The sequence below is a fragment of the Ictidomys tridecemlineatus genome, chromosome 4, assembly GCF_052094955.1.
Source record: "Ictidomys tridecemlineatus isolate mIctTri1 chromosome 4, mIctTri1.hap1, whole genome shotgun sequence".
Lineage (NCBI taxonomy): Eukaryota > Metazoa > Chordata > Mammalia > Rodentia > Sciuridae > Ictidomys > Ictidomys tridecemlineatus.
The window spans coordinates 81070857-81095426 of record NC_135480.1 but is presented as its reverse complement, the minus strand read 5'-3'; the positions used below and the strand labels follow the sequence as shown (position 1 = coordinate 81095426).

The following is a 24570-nucleotide window of genomic DNA, read 5'->3' as shown; positions in this document are numbered from 1 at the left end:
ATGGGCTACCCTAAGAAGAGCCATGGCCTTGGGTGAGGCATCTCTCCACAGCTGTAGGAACTGGCAGCTGAAACCTGTGTCCCTGCACACCAGGGGCAATAAAACTTCATTGGAAGGAATAAAAGCCTCCATTTCTCAGTCCTTACCAGATACAAATCCAATTGTTTCTCATATGAGATCTACTGTAGGCCCAGCAGCCCCCTAGGGCTGTTCCCTTTCAAAGAAATATAGTGAGCTTCAATCTTGTGGTCTCATCATCTCAATATTGATTTCTGATTTTTGGAAAACTGTCAATTTCTTATAAACCTAAGCATACATGTAACCCTAGAAAATATGCTCCTATAGGTCAGGCATGTCACTCCCATTCTCCTCTGTTCCTGGAGTTCCTGAGTTCAGTCTCTCAGCCTGTTTTTCATCTCTTGTAACATTAAAAAAGACAGAATTGCTCATCTATATGAGATAGTGTGGGGAGCCATTCTCACACGTGACTGGGCGACTCCTGGTTTGGGTCTGAGGCGTTCTGGCTGTGTCAGAGCTTTCCCAGCCCTCTCCTGATGAGAGAACCCATCCGTGTGGGGGTGTGACTGACCACTGACACTTGGGGCCCAATCACTGAACCTGACCTTGGAGTGCACCCCCCCAACCTTCATTGGATGGAATTCTCCCCTGAATTTCTTGTTCCCCAATAAAAGGCTACTCCCTGGCGTGTTCTCTCTCTCTCTCTCTCTCTCTCTCTCTCTCTCTCTCTCTCTCTCTCTCTCTCTCTCTCTCTCCTGCTAGCCCTGAGTAATCCTTGCTGCCCTACCGGGTGGTTAGAGGTGGGAACCAGAGAGGGGAGCCGTCTCAGACCTGGCCATAGAAAAAGGTAACTGAGTCTGTGTGTTTTATTTTGATCTCTGCTAGCTAACTTTTATGGCCGCATGGTGGAATAGGGATAAAGATATGGGCTTTTGCTGCCTTTACTCAGGACCTCAAACATGTAACAACTTTTTACCTGGTACTTCCAATTCCACAGCCTTACTGAAATTCTGTGGGGAGGAGTGAAGATGCCTTTACAGAGTAGAGGGGGGCTTGCTTCTCTGAAATATTTCTTTCTCTATTCAAACTAGCACTTTCAACTTCAAAAATACATTCTGCATTTGTTCACTGTGTGCATTTTCAACACTACCAATAAAGTCTAAGTTAGCATTACTCTCACTTGTATTATCTAGATGGTCTAGATGCTATTCCAACCCCACATTTTTCACAAGACTAAGCTGATAACTTAAATTTGGAAATCACATCAGGTCAACTGCTGTTTTCAACTTCTAATGCCTTCTCCTTTCCAGTTGCAAAAGAATCAAACACTTACCATGAGATACAAGGCCCACATACTCTGGCCCTGCCTCTTCTTCCTTTCTATGCCCCAGACACAAATGAGCTTCCTCTCTGTTCCTAAGAATCCTGAAACACCTAGCTTCACATTAGGTCTGTTGCATTTGTTGGTCTGTGAAAGTAAAAAATGCTGCTCTGGACCTTCCCTTTTTTCTCATTTGGGCCTCAAAAATGTCTTCTGCTTTGTGAAGCTCTCCCTGACCAGGGGCTCATAACACATAATAGTAACTGAAATTGTCTCATTTATAGATTTGTGCACTTTTTTATTGGGCTGAATAAGGGAAATGTGAAATATACTTACACTACTGTCATGTATAACTAATTAGGGCAACATTTTTTTTTAAAAAATAAAAGCTTTCAAAAGTCAGTAGAAACTTGAAGAGAACACAGTAAAGTGATAGAATGTTTTTCCTATGCTTAATCATCTCTCCCAGCAACTTAACTTCCATTGCCCTGCATATCATCCTCAAACATGGTTGCAAACAAAAAAACTTTCAAAAAGATAGCCAGAATTCAGTGTGCATCCCCAAGCCCACTCACCATCACCACACAATGTAACTAGTCTACAAAAAAAAATATTTTGAAACAATTAAGAAACACACATAATAGAATATACTCCACTACCTGCCCCCATTGTTTGAAACTATAGTATTAGAAATAAGGTCAAATTTTAACATTTTGGTTCCATTACCTTTAATATACTTGTGAACAAATACTGGGTGAGAATACATTTTAAATACATCAAAATTTTAAAAGGTTTATCACCTTCTTTTCAGTGCTCTATTAACCTAATTGGTCAAAAGTGCCTCATTTTCCAAGAAAGGTAAGGGTGAGTGGGGAAAGGGAAGAGAACCAGAGCTCTGGATTCTTCACAAGTGCATCATCATCCACAATGGGTTTGGAGGATGAGAGATTAGGGAAAATCAGGTTTCAGCAACCTCAGTGGAACCTAGTTCTCAAAGACACCAGAGGTATCCAGTGGATGATACCTAAGCTGGAGATCCAGAAGTTGCCAGAGTCCAAGGTCAGTGAGGAAGAACAAAGTATGCCAAATTTTATAACTATCAGGGACTCAGCAGTGCAGGAGGGGCATTGCAGGAGGGGCTCCCTCACGTCATGACCAGTGTTCCCCAAACTCATTCAAAGTTCTAAGATGTAAATTTGACCTGTCTCAGCAAACATCCATGAAGCAGAGCACTAGGCTATAAAGGCAGTCTCAGGGCTTAGGGGTTATAGCAGGGTGTTGCAGCCTAGGGCTTAGAGGTTCAGGGTTGATCATCAAATCTCCATGAGCAGTTTTGAGCCGAAGCTTTGGGTCCAGAGCTATGCTGGCTGTGCCAGCAGACAGGCGTCTCTTGGCTGGAACCTGGGAAGTCTGTTCCTGAACCCTTAGTTCCCTAGGACGACGACCACGACCACGTCTGCCAGTCAGAACTGACGGATGCAGGGTCAGTGGCGGGGCTGTTTCAGGCCCCTGGGAGCTGTGGGCTGTGGCCCTAGGCTGAACTGCAGCATTTCTGGCTGCCGAAAGTAGGTTGGGCATCGGGCACACCTGAGCACTGCAGTGGGTCTCACCAGTGGCGGACTCCGGCAGAGCAGATTGTGAGGCCTGGCGGAGTGGGAGATGCTTCAGGCTGGGGGAAGCTTTCCTATGTGAAAGGACATTCCTCCAGGTGGTCATCGCCTGTCTACCAGGCGCTGTAGGCTCAGTGTGGTCCACTACCGCCCTGTCTTGTCCGCATTTCCACAGCTCATAGCGCTCGGGTTGCAGGATGCGCACAAAGGCGTCCATGGAGAAGCTGACCCTGGCCTCTCCACAGCTGCACTGAGACGCCACTTTGCCATAATCAATCCACCTCGGAGTGGCAAAATTGATGGCCTCCGCACAGTTGAAGCCATGGTTGAAGCCAGCATGGTAGCCATAGGGGAATGTCACCATGAACTCACCAGCCTCCTGAGTCACACGATTGAAGGGAATGCCATTCTCATGGAGGACTGTGGGCGAGATGAGGGCCACCTTGTGTCTTAGGAAGGCCTCACAGCCCTGGGAACTGCCGGGGAAAAGCTCCCTGGCCAGGCGCTCCAGGCGCTGCCCATGTTCAGGGGGCACTGCATACCACGTTTTGGGCTCCCCAAAGTGCAAGTAGTTGATGCTGTAAAGGTCCATGTCCTCCGTGTGCCACGCAAAAGTGGTCTTCCACATGCCAAAGTACAAATAGGGCGTGTTGACACCCTCAATGACAACTCCACATTCCTGTTCCAACAGGTCCTGAATGGTTCCCAAGTGCCCCAGGTTCCACTCTTTAGTGTTTTCATCAAATAAGGAGCCACTGATGTCAGCACCATAAATTGGTGAGTCATAGAGGCGGTTCTTCCAGTACTTTCTCTCCAGATCTTCAAAATTCAGGTGTGGGGGAGTTCTATACTTTTCACTGTTTGCCAGGAGGTGATACTCTCCCACTGTCATGGCTTTCTTCTTTTTGTGGTATTGAGTGAACATACCTGCCTTCCCAGAGACCACCTGCTGCAGGGGAGTGGCTATTAAGATGTCACTGATATCATCATAGGACTGCCTGGCTCTCCATTCCTTGGGTGGAATGACCTTGGCCAGGCCAGCTCTGTGTGCCCCTTGGGATTCCATGTAAGAAATATACTTATCAAAATCATTAAACTCTTCTTTGGTTGGATGAAATATCATTATGCTACAGTTTGGATTCTGAGCACAGTTGGGCTTAGACTTCATAGTTTTGATTTAATAAGCAGCAAAATCCCAATATTTAGATATGTTCTAAATAGATGAGGTGGCAGAAAAATGCTACTTTTTAATAATCAAATAGCTGTACTATGAGGCTGCAAGATCCATCAGACAACTATTTTTCAAATGAGATGATAAGTCTTTCTTAGGCTTTTTTGTTGACCAAGAGGACTGCACTGCAGGCAATTTAGCTTTATCCAGATAAGATGGTGGCTTAGTCAGCAGCTCTATTATTCTCCTCAGTTGGTGTGTGGTTCTGTCCTCTTGAGGTCTTCCAAATTACCAAGGCTTGGGTGAGTGACTCAAATGTAGCAGTGTGTCTTTAGGGCAGTGTATAAAATAAAGTCTGAAGGAAAGAATACAGAAATATTGAAAATTAATATGTGAAAAATTATTAGCAAACTACAAATTAAACACCATAATGGAATATTACCATTACAGAGAGGCTAAAATTTTATAATAATATTGTCAATACAGTGATGATGTCAATGTGGAAGAAAATGCTAGGAATTCTCATACCCTACTACTAGAGGGAATATGAAACACTATAATCACTTTAGAAAACTATTTGGACAGTGACTTCTAAAATAGAACACGTGCATTTTTTATGATCCAAGTGTTATACATGCTCAGGAAATGTGTAAGACTCTGCACTGAAACTCACATCTGAGAATGTTCATAACAACGTACTTCTAGTACCAAATACTGTAAACAACAAAAATGTCACCAACAGAATGGATAAGTGTAGTATATTATTCCTATAATAGAATACCATATAACAATGAAGACAAAAACTACAGAAATAGATTTTATAAAGATAATATTGAGCAAAATGGTTAAATTCAAGAGAATATCTATTACATGATCTCATTTACATAAAGGTCAAAGGAGACAAAGTAATCTATGCTCAAGGTAAAAGTAATGGTTACATTTGGGAAAAAGAGAGGTTGCTGTGAATTGGGGCTAATGGAGTCTCTAAAGTAATGTTAATATGCTCTGAACCAGGGTGCTACATATATACCCATCAGAATAGCTAATTTAGTAATGCAGTAGAATGAATCCTATGTTCATATATGAATACATGACCAATGTAACTCCATATTATATCCAACCACAAGAATGGGAAGTTATATTCCATATATGTATGTCAAAATACTTTCTACTGTCATGTATAACTAAAAAGAACAAAAAATTTTAATTGTGATAACTCATCAAACTATTACTATTTCCACAAATTTCTGTATGTATTTCAAATAGAGTTTAGATCAAAAACCACTAAAGACAACTAAGAAGTATATTTCATTATATTTAAATGGAAAAAAATGACTGAAAATAAGTGAACTAAACAATCTATTGAAGAGGCTAGAAAATTAGAATTTGAAGGAAAAAGGAGTGATAGTAAAGAAATAACCACAAATAACAATCATTTGTTTCCATAACTCATATTGTGTGGCTTTGTGGCATTTGTCCCCCCAAGTCTTACACAAGTGATAGCAACCCTACACAAACCAATCTAGCACAACAGAATTATTCCCCATAGAGGAGGGTCATCCAAAAGATATGAGAAAAGCAAATAGTGCATATTCAGTCAGAATTAGGGTTTTTCCTGGCAACTATAATACAGAGAGAGAGGAGGACATGGATGTTGGTGGAAGGGATGGGTGACCAAGAGAATGATTATAATGATGGACTATTAAGTCTATTCTGGATTTTGAAAAAAAGGAAATGAGAACATGAACCCCGGGGATCCAGTTTGAGCTTCTCTCCTGTTTACAATCATCACAACTCAAGCTAGACTTAAAGGGTCTATATGTATCATGTGATAATGTCCCCATCATACCCTAATTTTTAATATAAAAAATTATTCTAACATAATATCAGCATATTTTTGGAATATATAATCAAACATTTCAGAATATATAACCAACTAGTTCATTCTATTTGAATACTTTCTCTAAAAACAAGAAAAGAGGAGTGTGAAATAATTTAGGAGGAGAGTTCAATATCAGAAACTTAAATAAACATGCTAAGGGGCTTTCCTATAAGAAATAACAAATACAAAGTATAGTATCACAAAGCTCCCATTTTGTATTGAATATACTATTAAAATAAGCTTTGAATATTTGTCTTTGTTTTATACATTTGTTTATAATTACGTTATTTCTACATTTGTAAGGATTTTAAGAAGAATGAGGCTATGTTTCCTTAAATGTATAGTCTTCAGATATTGCACATCAAAAAGAAATACTCTGGTTTTCCTGAGTAATTCTGTGCTCACAACAAAACTGCTCAGAATTTGCCAGGAAAAATGACAGAGTAAGCCTTCTGTACTCTCGCCAAATGTGTCACTTCTCACTAAGTCTTGTATGTTCAGTTTTAGTGTTAGACTGCCTTCTTGCTTCTGTCAAGTAGAACCACATGACACCAGTAAAGAATAATTACCCTGCCTTCTCGGATAATCTTCCATTTTATCCTTACCCATAGTAACTACAGTAAGAAAAAATCTTCATCTAAGGAAATTTGATAGTTCTGACAATAAAAGAAAAGCATTCCCTTTTTATCAGAATGATTTAAAAAATGATTCTTGCAGGGCTGGGGTTGTGGTTGGTTCAGTGGAGAGCGCTTGCCTAGCATGTGAGGCACTGGGTTTGATCCTTAGCACCACATAAAAATAAATAAATAAAAAATTTAGGAAAATGATTCTTGGTCCCTTAAACCTGAAGAATTTCTGGAAATTAGGAAGTTTTTCCTTTATGTCTTTTAAAATATTGCCTTCTAAGCCTCTCAGGGTGTGTGTGTGTGTGTGTGTGTGTGTGTGTGTGTGTGTGTGTGTTTAAACTGGAAAGGTGAAGACTGAAGACTAATCAGTTTAACAGCCCCTTTACTGCAATCCTTGCCCAAATTGTAGGATGAGTCTTTTTATCTTTCCAGATGCATATATATTTCAAATTTATTACTTCAAATGGGGGGTTTTGGCAAAATGCCTTAGACATTGGTCAGAGTTTCTTCTGACAGTCAATATTCAAATGCTGTACTTAACATTTTCTTATTAAATTAGAAAGTCTATTTACTATTCACTGAAAATAATTTATAACCATAATGTCTGATAGGTGAATAAATTCTATTAGGTAATTACTTATGTATTTATTCCAAATTCATTGTCCAGAACAGTATACCCAGTAAAATAAAGGTTTACAGTATACCCAGTAAAATAAAATTCCTTAGATATTGATAAAAAGAATTTATTATAGGATTAAATATCTTAAGATCTAAAACTTTCCAGCAAGAATCTATTATTTTATATCATCACTATTAAGCAAACTTATTATGGTAAATTTTTTTTTACAAATTTGGGAAGTGACAAACTGTAGCTCAAGTTGTAATTTACATTTTTGGGGTTGCCACTAAGGTTAATTTTTTAAAAGAATATTAGCCATCTAGATTTCATCATATGTATTGGTTCATATCTCTTGTCCATTTTTCTCTAGTGTGTTTTCTTATCTATTTTATGAACATTTTACTTATTACTTAACATATTAAACCCTTTGTTAGATATGTTAATGATTTTTCCCAATTTGGTATTTCCTTAATTTCAATTTTTGATATTGTTGAATCTACTTCCCCATAAAGAGGTATATAAATATTTTCTAGGGTTTCTTTTCCTTTCTACATGCTAATTATGCCTTTAATTCTGTTTTTCTTTTAGGGAGTTTTTAATTGCTTTGTGGATATTGGCATAAGAGTGGGTATGGGTATTAGGAGGATATAAATCTGTCTCTTGTTCATTGTATGTGCTTGTCATTCTTGTTTTGTTGGGCTTCCTTTTAAAAAATTGTTTTGTAGGTGTATATGAACAGAATGCCTTTGTTTTGTTTTGTTTTGTTTTTATGTAGTGCTGAGGATTGAACCCAGTGCCTCATGGCATGCGCTCTGCCACTGAGCTACAACCCCAGTCCTGATGGGCTTATTTTTGTTGTTTGATTTAGCTTGTTTTCTCTCAAAATTTTTGTTCCAATATTCTTAAATTTTATAAATCACAAAAATTGGTTTCTTTAATGTTAGGAATTTTTTAGTAACTTCCTTTAAATGACTTTAATGCATTTCATCTGTACATAATTCCTGTTAATTGGATATTGGATCACTCATGTATTAGACCTCCAGTTTTCATATTATTCTTTTCCTCCCAATTTTCTATCCATTTTATCATTACACCATATCTTCTGAAAAATTTCCCCTTTTTCATCTTCTAAATCTTCTATTTGTTTTTTTTCATTTCTCTCATCAAAATTTAAATTTCCAAAATTTAAATCATTTCTGTTCCCTTGTTTTTGTTTTGTTTTTTTTATATGTAGATTACCTTTGTTTTCTTTCTTATTGTCTTGTTCTTGTTTTATGGATATATTTCTTCTATTTCTTTGAAAATACTAAAATTTCAGTGGTTTTTGAAATTTTATTTTGTTCTCTTATATGGTGTGTTTCTTTGACATTGCTTTTTGTCCTTTTTTATAATTTTGGGTCTTTATCTTTCACATTTAAGGTTGTCCTCAAAGGTCTTCAAAATGTCCTTAATAGTTGCTTTATATAAAAGCAAACTCAAGAAACCTGAGCAGGTTTGAGGATCATGCTTCCTGCCTGGCGACCTGGCTGTTCTGGGTGAAGCTTGATGCTAGTCAGATTCCATGTGAGGGATCCTTTGACTTTTCTCCTCAAGGCAACAGGTCTTCCCCAACAGAATGAAAAATAGGCCTAAAAGTTCCAGCATCCAGCTCATAAAATTTACTTGCTTTTTTCCAACCAAATTCTTAATGGTTCCTGGAAATTTCCACTCCAGAGACCACCTTTTTACTTAGAAAATTAATCTTCTGCTCGGTTCAGAGAATAGAAATTTACCTGGCTTTCAGAGGAAGAGTGGAGATCTGGGACACAAACTGCTACTTACACTTTCAACAAATCCTCCTTGGTCTCATTTCAATTGCCACTTCCAGTGGCGCCTAACACCATGGGATCCTAAGCCTTTTGGACTCTGTAGAGAAAATTGTGATGCTTCTTGACTTCTCCCTGCAAATTTAGGATCCAGCTTTCAGGGTTTAACAAATCAGTTTATACTTCTTCATTGACTTTCCAACATCCAGATTTTACCATGATCTTGTCTTCTTTATCACTTTCTATCTCTGTAAGTTTATTTCTTAAAACACAAATCTTATTATTGTCACTTTGTGGGTTTTTTGGAAAGAGTAAGGAATAATTGGGTTCAAACCACTATCTTTATTGATTTTCATTTTCTTAAATGTATCTCACCATACTTTCCTATACAAACTCTTGGTTCTAGTCAAATAGTTTTAGTCACTGCTCATGACACCATGTTCTTCCTTCCTCACTTGACTTCTTTCTCCCTTCTTTTAAGTTATCAACCCTTACTTTCAGACCAATCTAAGCCCTGCTACATGAGGAATCTTTATTAATCATTCCTAGACTTTGATGAGGATTCTGTCCTCTGTACTCCATGAGCACTATTTGCCTTGGCTATTTATTTGGTGCTTAATACAAATTGTTGATGTGGGAGTCCTCCAGAATGCATTTTACTTGAAAGGCATCTTTCATCTAATGGGCATTTATCTTAGGTAATGAATCTTACTTCTTTGAGATGCATTTGCTTCTCTCTTCAAAATATCTGTGTGTCTCTGGACCCAGAAGCCTGTATTAATAAGCTGCTCAGGAAAGGAAAAGTAAAAAGGTGACTTTTCCTGTATCCTTTTAAAGTGTCTATTCATGAAATATTTGGTGTGGGCCTCCTATTTAGGAATATCAGAAGGAGTATGAATATAGAGAAAAAGACCCATAGAAGTATCAGGCATGAAGAACAAGATTAAATTGTATATAAAACCTGAAGATTGAGATTTAGCCTTTAAATTCAGCTATTTAAGTGTCACTTTAAAAATTCCATTGTGACATAATAATTTGAGCATGAGATTATTAACCGCATTGAAGTCATCTCTATTTGCTTTCATCTGTTGTATGGATTCCATAGTAGTAATAGTGCTATAGAATCTGGGAGCAGAGAGACACAGGAGTGAGAAGTCTTTTTTAACATTTATTTATTTATGTATCTTTAGTTTTAGGCGGACACATTATTTTGTTTTTATGTGGTGCTAAGGATCGAACCCAGTGCCTCATGCGTGCTAGGCGAGCACTCTACCACTGAACCCCAGCCCCAGCTCCGAGAAGTCTTCTTGAATCTATCTTCAAGGATAGAGTCAATGAGGCAAATACTAATACATGCTTCTTTGAATTATTAATACTTTAAATACATTTCTTGAGTAGCATTTAAGCCTGGTTCTTGGGTTCCTCCAGAGACTCTATAAATACTCAATACTTCAAGGAACAATCTCCTTTGGCTTAAACAAAATAGAGTGCTTTCTATAGTATGCAGCTAAAAGAATCCTGATCAATGCATTTCCCCCCCTCCCTCATTCCTACTCTTCAAAGGCAATTATCATATATTATAGCTGTTTCTTCTGGGTTTGTTATTTTTACCTATGTTTTTGGATTTTTCAATTTTAAATATTGCAGACACTGGTACAAAGACATGAATTTTATTCTTTTATGACTGTTCCATAACCTGTCATCATAACTCTCATGTAGCTGTATCAAATTTTTTGGTTAAATTAAAGGCCTGAATTTTTACTATGTAAGATCAGACACAGATGATTTATGTAAGGTATTGCGATTGCATTACAATTGAAGTACAAATTTGTTATCTTGTATTTGAAAACTGTCTCATTATTTCATTTGATTTGCTTTACTTTTTATATATTCATTCCAAGATCATTTCCACAAATTTATTTTAAATGCATACAACATACCAGGTACAAAAGTAGATTTCTCTTCTCAGAAATCCAAGGGATTGCCTTTCCCTCTCTGTTATGTGAGAGCCCTGAACCTCCTCCATCTTGGTCTCATTCCTAGTTTACTCACTTGTGTTGGTATACTATATCCACCAACAGCACCCTTAGAAGCTTAATTAAGTAGAGATTTAGTAGCTCAAAAGCATCTCTAGGAGGACTACAGATTTGGATTTGAAGACTGAATCCAGGAATACCCAAATTACCTAACAAACTGTTTTGAGGTATTCATGTACCTCTTCTTGTCAAAGGAACCAAAATCAGAGAAATTTCCAACTAGAATTGATGTCATTGCTGCCTCTGAAAGCTAACTCTCTTAGCATATTCTTCCAGAAATGTATCCTTTGCAAAATCTGCCTCTTTACATTTCTTCAAATTAAAGCTCTGCATGGAAGTGTTGGATACAGCCTAGGTTACAAGTCTATGTCTTTGCTGCAATAGATGCTGGGCAGTTGAATTCTGGCTTCAACTTTGGTGAGACAGAAATCCCAATATGGAAATATCTCCAAATACAAAGGAATTTTAAAGTTATTGGGTGGCCGAAAATATCACAATTGTTTACCAGAGTTTGCACACCTGAAAATGTTTTCATTCTACCCTCATGCTTTTCTTTCAGAATTCTGAAAACACTCTTCCATTGAATTTTAACTTCTCAAAATCCCAAACCAATCTTTCGGATCCTTTTTTTTATAAAGGACACTTTTAGGATACTCCTTTGATCTTCATTTTCAAAGAGTTCACTAAGACATGATTTGTAGATCTTTCTTGTCAAATATTGTTGTGTCCGATATAGAAACTCACATTCTTCATTACCGTGAAATTGTCTTAGATCATTTCTTTAATGTATTTTTTCCCACTTTATTTTCAGTCTTTTGTTTCTCTCCTTGTACATACAATTAGTTGGACATAAAACCTCTTGACTGTGCTCTAATTTTCATACTTTTCCTCTTACATTTTAACATTTTGTTTTATATTTACCAAACTTCTTGGTTATTTTTAATTTCCAGAAATGTTGTTCTTTGAATATTCTTTCTATCATAGATTTTTTTAAGATTTTGCATGGCTACCCATTTTCTCTTCTCTAGGAATATTAATTACAGGGATTTTTTAAAGTTTCATTTATGCTCTACATTGTATCTGTTTTCTCTGCATTCACATTTCCAGGAAGTTTTGGTTTCTATCTTGCATGTTAAATGTATTCCTCACATATTTGTTTATATGTCTTGTATTTAAGAACAGGGTATTAAAGAGTTGCATTTACAATGTAAACTAGTGAGTTTCATAGTTTCTAACAGGGACCTTGTCATTTCCTTTGGGATGGGAATACCTATCAGTACTGAAGATAAATGTCTAATAGAAAGCTTCTAAAATTACACATTTATCTAATTTGAAATTGATATCCCAGAAATTATGGTGTCTGAGTTTTTGATTTTGAGAAATATTAAAAACAGAAAAAAATATAGACAATCTATAACAAAAACCTGCATTCCAAACAGCGAAAATTGACACCTTCAGATTTGCTTAATGTAGTTTATTTAGAATTTACAAAACACAAAATTCACCCATTTAAGTGTACATTTCAGTGTTTTTAGTATATTTACAAAGCTGCTCAACCATCACTGCAATCTAATATTAGAACATTTCCATCCCTCCAAAAAAAAAGAATCTTTGTTCCAATCTTCAGTCACAGCCCATATACACTCCACCCTCCAAGGCAGCTACTATCTGCTTTTTAATCTCTTATCAATTTGCCTACTCTTGATATTTAACATAAACAAAATCATATATGTGTTCTTTTGTGTCTGTCTTCTTTCATTCAGCATGTTTTTGAGACTCATTCATGTTGTAGTTATCAGTATTTTTATTCCTTTCATGGCTGAATAATATTTTATAGTGTTCTGGATAGACCATATTTTACAGATCAATTCTTTGGTTAATGGATATTTGGACTGTTTTCATTTTTAAGCTATTATGAATAATGCTATTATGAATATTTGTGTACAAGTCTGTATTGTAGATATGTTTTTATTTATCTAGGATAGTTACACAGAAGTGAGATTGTTGGTTCTTATCACAACACCGTGTTTTAACATTTTGAGAAATGTTAAACAAAAATAACATTTTGTTTTCCAAAGTAACTACAACTTTTTATATTCCCACAAATAATATATGAGGATTCTAATTTCTAACATCCTTACCAATACTTGTTATCATCAGTCTTTTAATTATAGCAGTTCTAGTAAGGATGAAGTAACAGTCATTGTAGGCTTTCATTTGCGGTTCCTTAATGAATAATTGAGCATCTTTTTATAAGCCTATTGGCCATTCACATTTTTTGGAGAAAATTCTATTCAAATTTTGCTCATTTTTTGATTTGTCTTCTTATATATGAGTTGCAAGAGATCTTTATATGTTCTGGTCAAAAGTCCTTACCAGATACATGACTTGCATGTATTTTATCCAAATCTGTGGATTTTCTTTTCACTTTCTTGACTATGTCTTTTGAAGTGTACAAGTTTTGAATTATAATGAAGTCCACCTTATCAATTTTCCACATTATTGCTTGTACTTTTGGTGTTGTATCTAAAAAATTATTACCCAGCCCAAGGTCATGAAGAGTTTCATGATTTCTTCTAAGATTTTTTAAATTTTAGCTTCCATTTAAGTCTATGATCAATCTTGACTTAATTTTTTTAAAGAGATCCAAATTCATTGTTTTTGTATGTAGATATCCGTTGTTCCCGCACCATTTGTTGAAGATTATTCTTCCCACTCCCAGCATTGAATTATCTTAGAACTTTTGTTGAACATCAATGATCATAAATGTGAGTTTATTACTTTCAATTGTATCCCATCAAACCTATCACTATGCTTACACCATAGCCTTAAATATTATTATAGCTCTGTGGCTCCATGTTGTTCTTTTTCAAGATTTTTTTATGTCTATACTGTGTCCTTTGTTTCCAGACAAATTTTAGTATCAACCCTTTAATTTCAAAGGACAAAGAACCAGCATAAATAATGATAGAGATTGCACTGACAAAGCAGATCAATTTAGGGAACATTACCATCTTAACACATTTAAATCTTCTGCTCTGTGAACATGGAATGTCTTTCATTTAACTTTTAATTGAATAATGTTTGTAGTTTCTAGTGTATAAGTTCTGCATTTGTTTTACTAAACTTATTCCTAAACATTTCTTTTTAAAAATATTGTAAATAAAAATTTCCTTAATTGTTTATTGCTAGTACATAGAAATCAACTGTTTTTTTTTAACTGATCTTATACCCTGAAACCTTGCTAACTTTTTGTTCTAATAGTTTTTTGGTTCCTTATGATTCTCCATATATAAGATCATGTTCTCTGGCAAAAGTTTTATTTTTCCCTTCCAATCTGGATGCCTTTTCAATGCATTCCCTTACCTAATTGCCCTGACTAGATATTGAATAGAAATAGTGAGAACAGACATCTTTAAGGATATTTTTCCTCCTTCAAATGCTTCAAAGCAAAAGAAATATATTTCAGATTAAGTAGAGGTCCCCTTCTGTTCCAAATCCCAAAGCCTTTTCTTCTTTCTCTCCCCACAAGTAACTACAATCATGAATTTGGATATCTTTTTATTTCTGTGTGTGTATGTCCCCATTAATAAGAATATTGTATGGATATCTGCCATTTTTACTTTATACAAAAGATATTATATAATCATTTCCAATAATTTTTAAATTCAAATTTAAGACATGATAATATATCATATACATACATATAAGTGTATATACACACATACATATGTTATCCATGGCCTGTTAATAAGAATGTATTTTACTAATGCATTTCCCTATTGGTGGGCATTTACAATACTTCCAATGCTTTGTATTATAAACAATGGTGCATGGAAATTTTCATTTGTGTCTTGTGCTTATACTCAATCATTTATCTAAGGTAAATATTTTGAGACATTATTTCTAAATGATATAGAACCTACATTTTATATTTTACTAGGAAATGTCAAATCAACCTACCTAATCAAATTGCCGTACCAGACATCATGTCAACTAATTGAGAAAGACAGTTTCTGATTCTCTACATCTCCAAGTATGCTTGATAATGTCAGTTTCTTATACTAGAGCAATTTGAACGATTCATATCCTTTTTATTATAACTGTGTGACCTACTTAATGATGAAGTCAAATACTTTTTCATTGATTTACTAACCTTTGTGGGTTTCAGTTCTGTCAATTCCCAATTATATATTATACTCATTTTTTTCAGTTAGATTCCTTTTCTTTTTCTATTGATTTACAAAAGTTCTTTAAATATTTGAGACAATAATTCTGCTTTGTACTCTAACAAATGTTTTGTTCCAGCTCTCTACTTCCACTTAAATATCTTATAATGTCATATTTTGAAAAAAAATGTAATAAAATTTATTAATTTGTTTCATTATATTTTATTCCTTTAAGTCTTGTTTAAGTAATCCATCTCTTTGAGGTCATATCTTGTAATTGTTTTACTTTATTTTTCATTTGTTTCACTCATTTAAAATACTATATTGTTGTTAGGAGGCAGGAATCTATATTTTTGGTTTGGGCTTGTTTGGGGGTTTTTTGATTTGTTTGTTTTTGTTTTTGTTTTTAGGAATCCAGATGTCTAGAACCATTTTTTCCCTTGAGTTGGAATCTTCCTCTCACATGCCAAGTTACAATCTAAGCAAAGACCTCTTTCTAAACTCTCCATCTGGTCCACTGATTCATTTGTCCACTTCTGTGCTAATGTAATGCTGCTTTAATTATTACATTATACTTACCACTGATAGTTGGTAAAGGAAATCTCCATATCCTTATCCTAATCTTCTTTTAGAATTTAGCTAGATTTATAAACTTTAGCATTCACTTTTGAGTAAATATGTCAAGTTCTATAAAAGTCTTGCTGGTTGAATTAGAATAACACTAAAATTATAGTGTATTATAAATTAAAAATTTTTCTATTCATTTTCTCATTATGTATTGATCTTTCATTCCTTTTTAAACCTTATATTTACTATCTTCTATTAGTTTTACTAGTTTGACCATAGATTCTAGATTTTTTCCATATAAATTATCATATTTAGGGGGGATAATCTCTTATTTTTCCATTATTCATATTTCTTATTCTTTTACTTTGGAGCTGGGCAGGAAGGGGGGTCTTAAATAACTAAATGTGATCTTTAGAAAAATGTTGAATATTGACTGAGTAAAAATTCTATACTCTTTTTAGATTTTAGTAAGTGGTTCTAAACTTTAACATCAGGTTACATCCTATCATTTATCACCAAATCTTACATACCTTTGAAAGTAAAGGAAACCAGAGATGACAGGCATAAACTGCAATGCTACTCATACAAAAAGCAGTTTAAAAGCAATAGACACATAAAACTCTGGATTCCCAAACTTCAGAATATTTTTCAAGTACTATAAAAGCTTTACAAAGTTGGCCATAAATTTGTGTCTATAAACCAAGTTTCTACAAATGTCAAAGGGCTAAAAGCACACAGGACATGTTCTCTGACCATAAAGTTAGAAATTAGTAATCAAAAGAAAATTCCTAATTTTATTTAAAATTAAAATACATGTCTAAATAAACCTTTAATGAGAATAAAACAAAACAATGAAAATTTGGAATACTTTGATCTAAATGAGAATGAATATACTACATTTCAAACACTATGAGATGTTGGTAAATAGTATTCAAATAAAGATTTAAAGCCTTAAGAAAAGGAAGAAATCTAGAAAAATTAAATGAACTAAATATCTATCTACCTGAGGAAATCAAGAGAACAAAAATAGCAACAACAACAAAAAAAATCTAGGAGATAGTATGCTTGTGAACCCATCAACTCAGGAGACTGAAGCAGATGGATGAGCAAGTTGGAAGCCAACCTCAACAATTTAGTGAGACCCTGTCTCGAAATAACAAAATTAAAAATGTCTGGGGGTATAGCTCAGATGTAGAGGGCTTCTGAGTTCAATCCCCTGTACTATCAAGAGAGAGAGAGAGAGAGAGAGAGAGAGAGAGAGAAAAGAGAGAGAGAAATAAAAGAAAGAAAGAAAGAAAAAAAATTAAAAAAAGAGAGAAGTAAAAGACCAGAAGTTGATGAAATACAAAGTCAATATAAGAGAATGAACAAAATTTTTAAAAAATTGTCTAGAAAAATTAAAAACTCTTTGCTGAAAATAGTGGAGAATAAAAATATAAGACAAATAATATAAGGAAAGAAATATTATAAAGAATCTCTAGCTATTGCAGACATTTAAAAAATAAAGAGACAAAGAAAAATAATATAGACTTTATGCCAGTAAATTTTAAAATTTAAGTGAAATTAATTATTAGAAAAATAAAACAGCAAAATTGACACAAGAAGAATTAGAACACTAAATATATTCATAATCATGGAAGAAACTGAAACAGTAGTTCAACTCCTTCCAGAAAGAAATCCAGGCTCAAGGAACTATCCCAGCAAATTTTACCAAACATCCAAAGGAAAATGTAATACCAATCATTGACATATTTTCCTGGAGAACAGAAAAAGAAAAACTCTTCTGATTCATATTATGGCATAAATTTTCTGAAACAAATCTTCAACACTATGAGAAAGGAAAATAAATAAGCCAATCTCTCTTATGAACATAGATTCAAAAATCTTAAAATCTGAGCATACTGATTCTAGAAATACATACATCATAATCCATTTAGTCTATTTCAGTAATGAAAGATGAGGTGAAACTTAATCTCAGATGCAGTATTTGATAATAGGATCCTAATTAGAAAAAGTTATACTCCATGTATGTATAATATGTCAAAATACACTCTACCATCATATAAATATATATATATATAAAATTTTTAAAAATCACTTTTCATCAAACTAAAAATAGTAAGAAAAATTTTAGTAGCATAAAATGTATCTACCTCTAAACTTCTGCAAAATCATAGTTAACAGAAAAAAGTTGAAAGTTTTCCCTTGCAAATCAAGAAAAAGACAAGGATACCTGTACTCAGCATTTTTATTTAACATTGTCCTGGAAGTCCTAACCAACATATGACAAGGAAAAAAGAAAGCAGGGAAAGAGACTGTAAAGGAAGAAACATAGTTGTCATTATTGGCAGATGATATGATTGGATATGTGAAAAATGAAAAAGATCTCTGAGTAAACTACTTGCATTTAAAATAGCTGTATATAAAGAGCAATTTTCTCTGTATACTCCAGCCACAGTAAGCAAAATCTAAGAAAGATGCTATTTACAATAGCATTAAATATTAAGTAGCACCTGAGGCTAACAAAAAAAAGATTTGCAAGATTTCTATTAAGACAATAATATAAATATTCTTAGAGACATATACTTTAGAGTATTTAAAGATGACCTAAATTATGGGAAAGATACAGCCTGTTAATACATTTGAAGACTTGATATTCTAAAAATGTCAATTTTTCTTAAATTAATCCACAGAATTAATGTTATTTAATTAAAGTATTTTTTTAAAACTCGACGATTGGCTCCTAAATTTTATGGTAAAGTCAAAAAGGCCAAGCATAGCAAAGATACTCATAAAAAGAAACAAGAAAACTTGTTTGACCATGTTTCAAGACCCTTCCATCAGACCTTGTGCAAAAATGAATTTCTAGCACACTTAAGAAAGTCCTAAGAAATATTTAGAAAAGATTATCTGAAAATATCAGTATGACTTTTCAATCAAACATAACTGAATAATTTATGCAAACATAACTGAATAAATTATATTATGTATTTTCACACAATCAAATTCTATATAATACACCACAGCTACATACAACACACATTAAGTGGGAGATAAAAAGCAAAACACAAAAGAGTACATATAATTCATTTATATAAACATTTGAAATATTTATATAAAGTTCAAAAATTGGCAAGACTAACACAATTTAGAAATGCACACACAGGCATTTATTGAAATTGATTTTGGGGCTTTATACTTGATTAATTTGGAAAAATATTCAATGTTTATTGAAAATAATGTGTATTCTGTTTTTGTTATAAGATTTTATATACATATATAAATATAATAAGCATACATATATAATACACATATATTCACACACATATAACATATATATTAGATCAATATTGTTAGTCTGCATGATCTACCAAGATGAGAACAATTTATGTTAAAAAAAGATTTCCACCATGATTGCAGATTTGTCTGCTTTTCCTTGAAATTCTTTTTGCTTCACACTTTTCCAGCTATGTGGTTAGTTGCATACTTGTTCATGATTACATTATTTTCTAGTGGATTTTTCTTTGTAAAATAATAAGATGCACATCTTTGTCCCTATTAATGTTACTTAATAAAAAGAATAATTTAATAATTAATATCACTCCATAAAGTCTTGTTATTGTTTATATTGCCTGGTATGTATTTTTCTATTCTCTTATTTTTTTATAGTTTAGATATTTTAACTATTTTTAGTAAGTTTTATTCTTAATTGTCTTAGTAATAATTGTCTAGCTTGCTAATTAGTATAAAATAACCATGTAATTAGACAAGTAGTAGTTAGATTATAATATTATCCAGTAATCTACCTGGACTATCAGCAAAGAAAATTTCACACTGAGGTTATATCCAGGAAACCACCCCTTTGAACCTAAGTGTCTTCATTTAAAATCAGAATTTGGGGATAGAAGGCAAGCCACCTTTTAAAAACCTCCTTACTTGTCAAAACAAATTAAAGCACTAACTTTTCGTAGAGAATTAGGTTTAAATTTCAAAGCAGATTCCATTATTTATATTATTCATTAATGCAATTTTTGACTCATGCACATTGGGTTTTCTGTTTCTTATCAAAAACATCCAACATTTTTAAGCACAAATTTCAACTTTGTATATGAAAGGATTTACTAGAATTGGAAGGAAGTGATTCAATTGGTAGAAATGGAGAGTGATTGGACTTGGGTAGGGAATGACTTAATTAGAATTTTGATGGTATATATTGAGCCTGATCAGCACATGAATTTTCACTTAGAGATTCTCTCCTGAATGGAAATCATTTCTCTGGGTCTTGTCATATCTTCATTTCAAATCAGGATTTCAGACTAGTGGAATGTAAGTTACTTTTTTCTCCTTTAAAATATAAAAAGATTAAGACAGTAACTTTTTACATAAGAACATGATTTTTTCCTGTTAAAACTTGTTCAATCATCCATCCATCCATTCACTCATTTATCTTCTTATTTGGAAAATTATTACTGGGCAACTATTGGTGTCAGGCATTGCTTTAGATGCGTGGACTTTATCACTGAGCAAAACAAAGATCCTTGCCCTTATAGAAATTATATTCAGAATGGAAAAGGTGGAAAAAGAAACAAATGTAACATAACTTAAATAGGATCATGGAAGAAAGTTCATGCTGCATAGAAAAAGAAGAGCAGAGTAAGGGAGATACACAGTATACAGAATTTTCAGAGACAGAAGGGAAGTACAGTTGTCATTTTAAACAAAATATCAGGGTTGGTTGGTTTAATTTGAGTAAAGACCAACAGGAGAAGGAAGACTATCTTGGCAGAGAAAATAGCTAGTTTGAGGGCCTCAAAGCAGAAGCAGCTGTGTGAGTTCAAGTATCATAGTCTAGAAAGGCAAATAAATATGATGAGTCCAAGAGTCAAAATGACTACAGAACACCTGGGGGGGCCTGGGGCACTTTTGAATTTAACTATGAAAGTAACAATACCTCCCCACTGTCTGACTTAATATCCTTTTCTCTCAATCATATCCAATTCTATTAAATTTGCTTAACTGTTGCTAATTAATGCTGCAATGTGATACTTTCTTGTTAGTTATGTTCATTTTTCTCATTGGGAGATTCAGTGTCTTTCATATTTATTGTCTATTGTTGATTTGGAATTATTCTTCCTGAATAGCCTGTTTATATCTTTGTTAATTTTAATTGGGTTGTTTGTATTTTTATATTATGTATATTAGTGTACATATTATATTAGTATTAACAGTAGTCGTAGCAACCCTTTCTGTTATAGACATGAAATTTATCTGCTAATCTAGTAGTTAGCAATTGATTTTGTATTTGGCATATTGGCTATAAAACTAATTTTTATCATATACATGACTTTTTAAAAATCATATATTTTAAAGCTCTTAGAGGGTCTACCTTGATTAAAATGTCTTTTCAAGCACTAGGTGCTATAATTTCTTAAAATTTTTCTTTTTAGATTATTATGGTCTTTTTTCCCTTTTGGGGTATTGTTTTTGTATTAGCTTTGAAGCTAGAATTCGTCCATTACTTCCTGCCGTAAGAATAGCCAGTTTTGCAATCACAATTATTGAATACAACACCCTTTTTACACTATAAAACACTACCTCTGTCATATCTGGAGAATTTTTACAGTTAAGATATACCATACTATGTCCAAAAGCTATTAAGTATGATTTGAAAAGGATGGCTTTGTAGATTATGAGAAACAAGAAATAAAGCAGTCATTAAGAAGTCCAGAGGATTAGGATCCAAAGCACAAGGGGGTTTGAGGTCACCTCCTTTCTAGTTACACATGGAAAGCTGAGGATATGGGCATAGCCAAAGGCAACTTGATAGATATGCCCAGAGGTAAGATAAGGAGTCCTTGTTTAAGAGTTTCTATTTTACCAGATAAATCAAAAGATCTTCCACTCTCAAGAAAGAAGATGAGAAAGGAAAGGAAATGGAAGAGGCACGTAAACATAAAGAAAGAGGGAAATGTGGGAAATGTTATTGAGTAGAAAAATAAACAATTAGAAAAATAGAGGAAGATTGTTAGGTAGAATTAAGGACCCAACTAGATTTCTGTGATAACAGGTTTAAATTAAGAATTGTAGAGAGGTTATATGATTTTTTCTGGTTAACTTAGCAGATAGGGTAAATTTTAAGCTTTTACTGAATTTTCCAACTTTTAGTTTCTTTTTCTTAATATTTTCAAAACTGCTTATGTCAAAGTTTTATAGTTCAATTTTCTGATAAGTATTTTCAGATAATTTATGTATAAATTTTTTAGTATTTTTCTTATTAATACTTTTAGACCATTTTAGTTAGAATCTTTTAATTTTGTGAATGGACTGACTATAATGTACATTGGTATTAATAAAATCATGGCATGCTTATTAAATTAAAGTTAGCAGTTAAAAGAATGGGTAGTAGGTGGTGAGTTAAATGGATTGGGATTACTCACTCAGGATTGATAAAGGCAGTTAGAATATAAAAAGTGTGGGTATTTTCTAAAACTGTGTCACCATCTTGTCATTGTTACTTCATTCCCCTATTTCATAGTACATGATTCATTCATTCATTCATTCATTCAACAAATACTTACTCAGCACCTATTATGTGCCAGGCACTGTTCTATATGCAGAGGATACACCAGTGAACAAGAGAGACAAGGTTCCTGATTTCCTGGAACTTATGTTCTAATATAGGAAAATAGACAATAATAATAAAAAAATAATATTAATAATAATAATAGCTAACATTTATTTAGCAAGTACTGTTTGCTGAGACAGTTCTAAGCATTTTACAAGTATTAATTTACTTAATCCTTTCAGTAACATTATGAGGTAGGAACTAGAATTATCCCCATTTTTGCATGAGGAAATTGAGGGCACAGAAAGGGAAAATGACTTGCCTAAGGTTACAAAACTAGGAAAGGGCAGAACTAGAATTTAGAACCTAGACTAGATCTTTACTCTCCATGGCTTTCGGATACAGCCTCTCGGATAAAAAACAAAGCAATACAACAAACAATAAATTCAGGAAGTGTTCGGTTTTATGAAAAGTGAAACAGGGTTATATGAGAGTGTGTGTTCATTGGAGGGGTGGGGTGTTGATGTAGATGTCAGGAAAAACCTCACCGAGGAGGTGGCATCTGAGCTGAAAGTTGAAGAATAGCAGTTGTTATATTAGGACTGAGATAACAGAAAATCTAGTGCAAAAACAAAGAATCTTTTCTTGTTTTGTGAAATAAATGCCCCAGTTGGCTACATCTTGAGCTAACTATGTAATTGACTGAATGAACCAGAAATCAGGGAGGTATGCAAGAGTCAGGCTCCATGGGGCCTCAGGACATATTCTTAATTTTTAAGAGCAATAGACTTTTATGCAGGAGAATAATGCTATCTAACAATTTTAAAACATAACTCTTGCTGCTATGTGTAAAATTGTAGCTAAAGAGAAGGCACGAAGATCCGCTAGGAGGTAATCACAATCCAAGTGGAAGATGATGGTGGCTTGCTTGGATGAGGGCAGTAGCAATGAATTGAAATGCTGGGTAAATTTTTTAAAAACTGGTAAGATTTGCAAATGAATAGGATATGAAGAGTGAAGGAAAAGCAATTTAAGTAGGTCTTTCAGGATTCTGGATGTGAGACTGGTGAAGGAATACCTTCAAGTAAGATAAAAATGAAGATTTTTTATTTTTTCCAGAGTTTCCTGACATCTATTCCTCAATAGTTTGGTGTAGGAGCATTTGCTCTAGTATGAGAATTAACTCGACCCCCACCCTACCCCCGTGCTGGGGTGGGGGTGGGTCAAGATTTTTATCTCGAAATTTATGGGCAAAGAGGGTTTTTTCTTTCTTCATTTGAAAGTTTTTTGAAGAAAGAATCCATGGAGAGAGGGTTTAAGCATCCAATTACGTAAAAAATTTGACATTTGAAACTAAATTGGGGGAGCTGAATTTTCATTTGTTGAACAATGACTTATTGAGCATTTACTATGCTCCAAGATCTGTAATGAAAATAGCAATGCAAACAAAGCAAAAAAAGATCTCTGCTCTCTGTCTTTTTTTTTTTTTTCTTTTGATAGCAGTGGGAGACCATTGGTGATTATTTCCCCCAGGTTTTCGTTGTCTTATTTAAACTTCACCTAACGCTTGAGTAGCCATCTTAATTCCATCTCGCGCTTCTGACAGTTGGGCCCACCGTTCTAAACGCCAACGTCGTAAACCTAAAACTGACATCTCCTCTCCCATTAGAACTTAGCGCTTAAAAAAAGAGATAAAAATTCTAACCAACAATACGACTACAACCTTTGCTTTGAAGTCTAAGGTTTTTGAGGAATGGTACCTTTATAAAGATCGTGGTTGCCCCCGTACATATTTGTTCTTTCTTCATATCCAATTAAGTGAAAATACTAGTCTTTCCGTAGCCAAACTCCCTAGGCTGGTTGGGTCTAGCTCAGGAGCAGGACGGAAGCAGGAGCCGTTGGATTTTAACAGTTTGATATAATCCTTTTCCACTCTCTCTCCCGCTAGTTGGGGGACGTGGTGTCGGCTACCCGGGGCTTTCCGTCCACGCAGTACCGGAATGAAGGAGTCTGGGAGGGGGTCGGGGAAGGAAAAGACGGAAAAGACATTAAGTAATTGGTTCTCCAAGGTATAAAAATGATATTTAGGGTCTACTCTGAGGCACAGATTTCAAACGCCCGCCCCCTGGGCTGTCTCAGCCCCACCCCCTGCTGTCGTCACGCCAACTTCCACCCGGGCCT

The 24570-nt window shown here is 34.3% G+C and overlaps 1 protein-coding gene across 2 annotated transcripts; it reads right to left on the bottom strand.

The window, feature by feature from the left end:
• Positions 1-2050: 2050 nt before the first annotated feature.
• On the bottom strand, positions 2051-24565 carry LOC101967900 (lysine-specific demethylase 4D). 2 transcript variants are annotated; one of them, XM_078046889.1, is made up of 3 exons: positions 24150-24565; positions 22403-22496; positions 2051-4475 (listed from the first exon to the last, which is right to left on the bottom strand). In XM_078046889.1, the coding sequence occupies exon 3, from the start codon at positions 4115-4117 to the stop codon at positions 2591-2593; it is 1527 nt and encodes a 508-aa protein (XP_077903015.1). In that variant the 5' UTR covers positions 4118-4475; positions 22403-22496; positions 24150-24565; the 3' UTR covers positions 2051-2590. The 2 variants fall into 2 exon arrangements, 1 of the variants encoding a protein (XP_077903015.1); XR_013437845.1 differs by lacking the exon at positions 2051-4475 and adding an exon at positions 12548-20168 and having other exon boundaries at positions 24150-24562.
• Between the last annotated feature and the right edge of the window lie 5 nt (positions 24566-24570).